This window comes from Pinus tabuliformis, chromosome X, assembly GCF_031772625.1.
Source record: "Pinus tabuliformis cultivar Carrire ecotype Pingquan chromosome X, CPIR1, whole genome shotgun sequence".
Classification (NCBI taxonomy): domain Eukaryota; kingdom Viridiplantae; phylum Streptophyta; class Pinopsida; order Pinales; family Pinaceae; genus Pinus; species Pinus tabuliformis.
Window position 1 is genome coordinate 681,993,379 of NC_142308.1, and position 9,720 is coordinate 682,003,098.

A 9,720-nucleotide genomic window follows, 5' to 3' on the forward strand; every position below is an offset into this window, starting at 1 on the left:
AGTCGAAGCTTCCTTCTAGTAGTAGTTGAAGAATTTGTACATGGGGTAGGAGATCCCTTCCGTTAGGAGCCGATAAATGAGATCAGAGGTTGGATCTCCCTTCCGGTGGATGCTAGAGAATGAGAGAAGGTTGTAGCCTTCTGTTGGTCGGTGCTTGTGTACTGGTATGATTTTGCGCGAATACAAGATTATAATATGTTTTCCTTTATAATAAAAGAAGAAGATAAAGACGAAGACAATGGTGGTTTTCTCCCACATTGGGTTTCCACCTAAAATCACGATGTTCTTGTGTGTTGATATGTTTCTTGTGCGTTCTTTACGGCTCATGGTTTCTTCTTAATGAATTAATAATGAAGTAATAATTATCCCGTTAAGTACGAATAGTTAATGAACTAATTGATAAATTATTTATTTGGATATACATTGTTTGTGTTCTTCAAAGTCATGTACATACGTTGGTTTCTTTAAGGGCAGTGACGTACAAAAATCAGAATAAGAAATAAAAAGTTGAAATTAGTTTAAAATAATGATTCAACCCCCCTCCCCCCCAAGTATTTTTCCTAACAATTTGTATCAGAGCAGGTCCCTCAGTACAAGCTTGATCGTTTAAAATGAGATTTGTCAAGATGTGTAGTCAAGGAGGAGTATTTTGTATCAAACCACCTTTATCTAATCGAACTAACTTTTTCTTTTGGAAAGTGAGAATCAAGGCATTTTTGTAGGCACTTGGAGCAGATGTATGGGCAATTGTTGAAGGTGGATATCAATATCCAGCCTCTATTCCCATAGATATTGCAAGGAAGAAACAATATGAAACCAATGCAAAGGTTGTAAATGCCATCTTGGGAAGTTTGGCCGAGTATGGATTTGTGAAGTTCATGTAGCTGAACACCGCAAAGGCAATGTGGGATAATCTTATCCAAAGTTATGAAGGTGATGCCAAGGTAAAAAGTGTTAAACTTAAAACATTTAGAATTCAGTATGAGACACTTAAAATGCGATAAGATGAAAGCGTCATAACTTTTTTCCTTAGAGTGGACGAGATTGTTAACTCAAATGGAAATCTTGGAGATGAAATAAAAGATGTGATTGTTGTTGAAAATATTTTGAGATCACTAACTCTAAAGTTAGATTCCAAAGTCTCTGCTATTAAAGAAATGCAGTATTTGAAGAGTCTCACTATCGAACAACTCCATGGGATCCTAACAACCTTTGAAATGAGAAAAGGGGGTCCATCAGATATGAGAGAAGAAGCTTTCAAAGCCACATATAAAGGGAAGGAGAAGGAATCACCCAAATATGCAAGCTACATATCATATGAGGAAGAAGCAAACTTCGTGAGGAAATTTCAATAGGAACCCTATACTTGATTGTAGCCAATGCTAGCGAGCAAAAAACCTAAAGGATTGAGATAACTTGTTGGTGTAGCAGACTCGTCAAGCCTATCATGGAATGACGGGAAGTGTATTGATGAAAATACCCAGAAGGAGACAAATCACTTGCACCCAAAAAAAACTTAGAATTCAAAGCATGCATACTCATATCAACTTGCAATAATGTTGGATCACACATATTATGCTCTATAATATTATTTGAACACCCACTATCATCCAAGAGAAGGTCTTAGACATGGCAGGGAGGTGAATGTAAGAGCATATCATGAGGAGGCTACAGATTAATGAAATGAACATGACATTCATAATGACCGAAGAATGATATACCGATATGATTTTGGGATTGGAATTTCTCTTCTTCAACAGGGTATATTAATGTTTCAAAAGTGTAATAATCTGAATATTTTGGTTTGATATCTGACAATGCATGGAGCAGAGGAGTTCCAAGATCATTCTGAACAGGAAGATTATCCAAAGCTAGAGTTTACAAACTATGAGAAGGGTGTTCAACAATTAGATCGAAGCCTTGAAAATTAGGGTCTTCTTGAGGAAGTAAAACATCATCCAATGTATTTGGGCACTCATCACTTCTTATATCAACACGAAATTGGATGTTAGGCTAATGACTATCCAATGTTTCAACTTAAGTGAGGATTTTTAGGTCATTTGACTACTTATCAAGATTGCAATATGATTGATCATCATTTTGACATGGAAGATTATGAAAGAGGAATGAAATATGGAAAGAGTCTTCACTCTTATGTTCCTCTACTTGTGAAATATGGCCACCTTATACCTGATTACCATGTGAACCAACAAATTGAGAATGAAAAGTAGTTGTAGCAATTTTTGATGGAGCGGATGTATAATATGAATCAAGGTACAAATGGAGATGCATTTTCATTACCATGGAATTGTTGCAAACTGTTACACTCACTCATTTCAAATCAATTTGCTTCCACACATCCCATATGTGTTTCCACCACTCTTGCATCCCATAAATTGTTTAAGATTTAGTTCTTAACAAAGAATTATTGTTAGTGACATGCAAAGTACACTCTTAACAATTTTGCAGACATTTTTGATATTTTCTATTTGGTAACCTGCTCATTGCAACACATTTTCTCCTATTTACAACAAGCTTATACCTTAAAACGTGTGTATATATATATATATATATATATATATATATACTTCCTAAGGCTGTTAAAATATTACGCTCTAGCAAACAACCACACAGGAACAAATCTGAGTTAAACGTTACAAATTCAATAAATTTCACGCTTTAACAACATCTGTACAATACTCAATTTCTTATGTACGCTAACTCGCAGACCAGTGTGTCAGGCTTGTTAGAGGTTGATGGTTTAGGACCTTCTTGGGATTGGTGTAATGGATGTTCTTGGCAAAATTTTGAAAACGGAGGAATTCGAGATCTGTATCAAGGGTTTGGCATGTCTATGGTTACTTCTTGCACAAAATCAATTGTATGTTGCCAAACTTATAGTTATGCACAACACGTAATTAGGAAATGTGGCCATGAAAGAGCATTAATTTAATATTATAATTTAACTTGAGCAATAATTCTTTTTGCATATGAGTCAGACATCACATCTATTTTGTTCATAATGTGATTGAGAGCATGATGTATTGTAATCAACATAAGTAAATGTTTCAACTTATCTTAAGCATTAAAAAGTCACTTAGGTTGTCCAAAGTTAACAAATACTTTGAGTAAATTTGGTCCATAACGGTAAAAATATGATTAACGATTGGATGCAAGTAACTTAAACAAACAAACTCAAGATATACACAAACAAAATCAAGCCATCTGGACAGTACATATGAGTCATATCTTCGTTGGGATTTCAAGATCAGCGTGGATAGGTTCACATCCGTTGTTGCTTCAAAAGTTGCTCTAGTTCATAAACAAATGAACTCAAGATGTGCAAACAAAATCAGGCCAGTTGGCCAGTACATAGAGTCATATCTTCAGTAAGGGCTCCAGAGCAACTTGGATACGCTCCCATCCATTGTTGGGATTCAAAAGTTGCTTTGGTTCAAAAATGCTTAGAGGAGCAATGGGAAGCATGTCAAACTGAGGCACCTTAGGAATATTAGGCAAAGGCCAGCTTTTTGTCTCTCAGCGTTCATGAACAACCGAATCAACTTCGTATAAAGTATGGGTCATGTCACCTACAAGTGACATGACCCATTAATGTGAAAAGAGGGATGGGACTCGGGATAAAGAAAAAAAATCATGAAAATATATGATGTGACCATTCTCAATCTTATGGCCATGTTGATAATTCAAGCTCACAGTGACTTAGAGGTCAGAGCCATGGCAAACGTTGGAAGGGAGGGAATTCTATCTAGTAAGTGATTGACTCAATCTGCAATGTGCATATATTATTGTGATACTTCACGGGCATATTTTACTAATTTTGTTTTACTTCCTCATGACATTGACATAATGAATTTTCCCTTTGCAAATTTGAGCGAACTGAGTTTACTGATTTTAGATGGAACTCTTCTCCCATGTTCCTTTCATTGCTATTCTCTGTTGAAGAGTTCGTGCTTTGTTTCCTTGGGGTATGTAGTAATTTTATCAACCATGCAAATCTTTCGCTTTGTTTCCTTGGGGTATGGAGTAATTTTATCAACCATGCAAATCTTTCACTATACCTCAGCGCGATTTATTTCCTTGGAGAGCTTTTATTTGGCATGCAAATGTTTGTCGAAGTCTAATGTAATTATGGGATTAAAAATCATTGTTCACGTAATTGTAAACTCTTAGCATATGACAACTTGAGCGTGTTTGTTGAATATTCCAAAATTTTGTATTTTATATGAGCACTAATTCGAGTTGTTGAAAAACCTGTATATACACATTTTAGTTTCCAAGAAAGAAACAGTGATATCTTTACTCGAAGAAGAAAAGGTGATATATAATGCAAGAACACAAACCCAGTGTATTACATCACAAAACTTAGAATTAAATCAATTCATAAGCTTGGGGTTGAATAGAACATCACCAAAAAAAAAATATACATCACAACGAAATAATAGAGTGTATATCGAAATAATCCTTGTAGAGCCATAAACACTATAAACCAACCATGTGACAATGTCTACATACAATATCATCCAAACAAGGTTTAGAGAAACCAGTGTTTGTGAGGTAGAAATGAGATTGCAACATCATGTCAAGAATTTCGAAACTTTGAATTTTTGAATATAAAAATGAAACAACATACAGATAATATGCGAGAGATTATAAATATAACAGTTATAGATTACATTTTAACATGAGATGAGAGGAAGTACATGATTTTTTGGTCTCCCCTCCTGGCAGTATTGCATTTCAGAGTCGAGTAAGGATTTAAAATATGATATCCTTATTGCCATAAAAAAAAAAAAATAACAAATTTGTAGGCCTTCTATGTATGGGATCCCACTGCAGAACCAGGGATAAAAATAGGCACACTGAACTCTTTTGCTTCTTCATCGGCTTTAATCACCCTATAACCAGGCCAAGTTACGCGCCCATCTAGAAATGCACCAGGCCCAGAATTCCTGTATTCCCCAAAGTATAAGCTTTCTAATGCAAATTCTCCCGACCATTCCAACCAGCCAGCGGGATGAATGAGGTCGCCTAAAAACGATTGCATGTAAACTGTTCGAGAGTATAATTTCCAAGGCCTCCCGAGGTATGTTGAAGTGAATGCCATCCAGGGAGGGAGATCACTTGTTGCTGTAACTATACAATTATGTATTGAGATGCCGGTATTTTGATAAGGATGATTCCTTCCTTGGGCAGTGATTACATTCATTTGATTGGGCATACCTTGTCGAGCATAAATGTTACACTCCTGTAAAACCACGGCCGCATTGCCAAAAATGAAGTCTACTGTTCCAAACACGTCACATTCTCTGTAAAACTGCCTAAGAGAATGAACATAAAGTGTGTCTTGGTAACCAATAATACTGCATCGATAAATCGCTGCAAAATCGGCCCCCACCCGTAGAGCCACAGCTTGATGCTTGTCAGGCCCTGCACTGTTCATAAAGGTCATGTCACGTGCAACAAATCCTGCACCGGATACAGCTGCAATGCAGCCATTCACTGGTCAGTCATTGTTAATTGGCCTTAGCTCCATACACACACGTCATGAAACAATGTTGAAAATCCAATTAACCAATTCACTGGTCAGCCTTAGCTCCATACACGCATGTCATGAAACAATGTTGAAAATCCAATTAACCAGGCACAGAGAAAGAGAAAGAGAAAGGGTATTTCAATTAACCAGGTACAGAGAAAGAGAAAGGGTATTTCAAGAAATTGGATTGAACAATCAAACAAACAAAAATAATGCAGACAGAAAGGTTTGGAATAGTACCAAAGGTAGCGGAACTGAAAGTAGTAGAACCCTCCTTCACATTTTTGCTGGAGACAACAATAGTCTTTCCCTTGCCATCGCCAACAAACATTATGTTGGTTTTTCGTTTAGAAATTTTGACAGTTTCAAGGTACAGTCCAGCTTTGACATAGATTATGTATTTTCTACTTCTTAAATGCTTGGGTGCCTCCTTGACAGCGTCGGTTATTGTTACATAATTGCCACTGCCATCCTGCGCTACGACAGCATCAGGGTTTAAGTGTGCAGGGGAAAGCTGTAGGAGTAAACGATCAGTTGCCGATAACCACATAGGGAATTCCTTCATGTCATATCGATCCAACAACCCATAATGGTGATAGAATTCCTGATCCAGACCAGCGTTATGCCCCTCATCTTTCTTGAATTCCTGCTCCAGACCAGCGTTATTCCCCTCATCTTTCTTGAAACCAGCGTTATTCTTCTTTGGCAACATCCGTCGAGGGTTTTGGGGAGCTGCTGCAGACTTATTCGTCTGTTCACCAGGTAAAGCTTTATTTTCCAAGCCGGCGTTGCTGAAAAGGGTTTGGAAGAGGGAGAGGGAATTGCTGATCAATTGAGAGAACTTTCTGGATTCTTTTAGTATGTCATTGGTGGATTGAAGAGTCGCATTGCCGCCTCCAATCAAGTCCTGGAAACCCTCGAGGCATGTTTCCTGGTTTGTCAGAGCGGCACTGAGCCAAGTTTTGACATCGGCAATGAAGAGCAATGACGGTCTCTTACCAGACAAATCGGACATGTGGAGCAGCGTGGCATTCAGATGATCTAGTGTATCGTGGAGCAGCTCCACGCAATCCTGCTGGGCCACACCTTCGTCGCCGTCTCCCCAAACAGGAACAGGGGCTGCAACCTTTAGAGAGTACGATTGCAAAACCTGACCTATGGTGGCTTCAATGGTGGCCTGAACAAAATCTTTGGGTTCCACCAGCTGATCAACACCTGGATATGTGACCAGCGTAGACACGCACAGCTGAGGGTGGAACGTTTTAGAGCAAGCGGTATGTATACCAGCCGGTATGGCTCCTCCTGTAGCCGCATATGGAACCTTGTTCCCAAGAATAAAAATACCAACAGGAATAAGAAGGCAGGCAAATATAACAATTCCAATGGCAACCATCACCACCCATCTTCTCGTCGCCCGGGACTCATCTTGGTTCCCGGGCGTCATCGTGGAAGAAACCCTAAACCTGCCACAAATCTGCCTTCAGGAACAGGAGAAGTGTGCAGGAAGGATTCAAGAAACAGCGATCCGTAATTCAGGATTCAAGAAACAGCGATCTGTAATTCAAGAACAAGAAAACTCAACTCAACTCTGCAGGAAGGATTCAAGAAACAGAGAATGAGAGCAGCGAACAAGAAACGCAGAATGCAGCGGGAAAACAAATTTTTTGTAGAAGTCAAGTATGTTTGACGACGTTCATTTAAAGCCTCCTGAAATTTGAAATGTGTGTGATTTAATATAATTAATTTAATTCTAAAATAATTAATTGTGATTTAGTATAATTAATTATTATTTAATGTAGTTTTGTGGTTCTTTTAATGATTATTATTATTATTATTTAATGAAGTATCTTGTTTTACATTTACTATCAATATGACTTTTCTGGTTTTGTTAATATAATATTGAATTTTAATGTTTATAATTACGAATATAATGAGCAAAGTAAAACATTGTCACAGAGTAAAGAGATTTGAGCAACATTTTTATGTTAACACTGAATTAAACATTTACTATATTTTTAAAATATATTTGGGGTTGGAAGACAACTAAAGATCATTTGGCATCAAAACAAATTTCGCAGTACACAACAATCACTCTAAATCTTGTTTTATTGAACTTAAGCAACGGATACATTTTTATTTTTATTTATGGGATTGGATGTTCTAATTACATTTAATTCGCATGCTTAGGATGATTAAAAGTTTGACTCTTTAATTGCAACTTCCATTTGAATGGTTACTATATTACGTTGAGTAGTGTTTTTGCTCAGCGAGATGAAATGAATCTGAGTGATGGGATCTCTATGAAAGGTTTTAGTCAAGTAAAAATTTGCAAACATTCTAATGATTAAAGGGCCACTTGGAGCATTTAATTGAGACATTTACCTATCATTTGTTTCATGTAAATTATGTGTCTCAATGGAATGAATTATGATAGTCTATGTCAAAGAGCACAAGTATATGGTTTTGACACACTTTTTTATTAAGAAATTCTCTTAGATATATAGGCTAAAGACGTGTTCTGAAATATATATATAAAACAATAATACATGTCATTAGGTGAATAAAATTGTGGCTTGGGAGTCATTCCCACAGGAAACCCCATAACTTTAGGAGGTTACTCATTGAGCTTAAAGCCTTCTTTGTTGGAGTTCCAAGTTACCCCTATTGGTACCAATTTGAATAATATCACATTAGACAAGACTACATATGGACATTACTTACATGTACCTTAAGTATATTGAAAGTTCCCCTAGATCTATCTCGAAACCACCCATTCAGCCGCCTAACTATTATTGTGCACCTAAAGCAACATTCGGGAAAAATACTCTCTCATACTAGCCTAGCATTGGTATATTTTATGGCCATAGCACCAGTCACACCCATTATATAAACCATTTCTTGCTAAAAAATCCTTATTGCTAAGTTGGGTTACTTGATCAACCATTTACTTTTTAATTGTGGGATTGAATTAAAGGTTAATGATTATATACCTTATTATGCTACAATTTCATTTGATTAAGATATATGGTTCATGTGCAATACATAATTCATTAATATGCACTAATAACTAATTGAACAATCAACATTGGACTAAAAATGTTCAAACAATTCATCATCATACAACGACTCTAAGAAAGGATCAACATCTAATCTGCCCTACTCAGCTCTAAGAAAGGATCAACATCTAATCAACATTGTTCATTCATTAAAGAATATCAATCATGAAGATAGATGATTGGTATACATATAGAATTTAAAGTAGAAGAATAAAATAGATGATTGAATGATGACTGCAATAACCTATTTAATGTTATGTTAGATGTGTATACACACACACATTAGGCTGAAGGTTACAATTAAAGATTGAGAACCTTATTGGCACATCATCATTATTTAATATTTTATTTATATATTTTATGTTTATTTTCATTTTATTTTGACAGTTCCCTTACAGCACACATCCCTAACTCTAGTGTACGTCTATGGATGTAACAAAGTAAACATATTTTGGATCGAGTGAATTAGAAACAAAGGTCGTAGTTTATTACAAGCAAGCATAGTCCACTCAAGTGTAGGCACACAAGAAATTACATCTATCCCAAATGGGTGCATGTTCAATCCATGGATTTTTTTATTGTTTTAACACAAAACAGAAGACGCACTTCAATTGACATTTAGACCCAATCATATGCCATGTATCAATCGTTGGCTAGCCTATCGTTCGAAAATAATGAGGGCACAACCATTGGGATGTGACATCTATTTCAACATCATGTGCATTCTCAAAACCAACATCTTGAGGGCGCAACCTTCAACAAGAAGAAGTATCTATTTAATGCAGTGGAGATGTAATGTGGTTGGATATTGAGAGTTTCTAAAATCTCTTTTCACATGTAATAACTTTTGAACTTTGATGTCACTAGAAAAAAGATGATTGGTCTTCATTTTCTCTCCTTTCTTCTGTGTTGATTGTGCTTGTCCTTCCACTTAACTAGATTTATTGACTTCATATGTTTTTGTGGGTGTTTTCTACCCAAGCATGGTAAAATACTTGTGAACCAGAGCTATGTAACAAACCTAAAAGCCTCATAATGTTAGATATTTTATTATTGAATTAGTTTCAAGTGACGGACAAGCTTGGAGCAGACTCTTTACATTACTGTAGG

The 9,720-nt window shown here is 36.4% G+C and overlaps 1 protein-coding gene across 1 annotated transcript; it reads right to left on the reverse strand.

Annotated features, from left to right (window-relative positions):
- Positions 1–4,769: 4,769 nt before the first annotated feature.
- LOC149141820 (pectinesterase 2-like) lies at positions 4,770–7,196 on the reverse strand. The gene is made up of 2 exons (XM_089447496.1): positions 5,795–7,196; positions 4,770–5,502 (listed from the first exon to the last, which is right to left on the reverse strand). The coding sequence occupies exons 1-2, from the start codon at positions 6,996–6,998 to the stop codon at positions 4,835–4,837; spliced, it is 1,872 nt and encodes a 623-aa protein (XP_089303622.1). The 5' UTR covers positions 6,999–7,196; the 3' UTR covers positions 4,770–4,834.
- Positions 7,197–9,720: the final 2,524 nt, after the last annotated feature.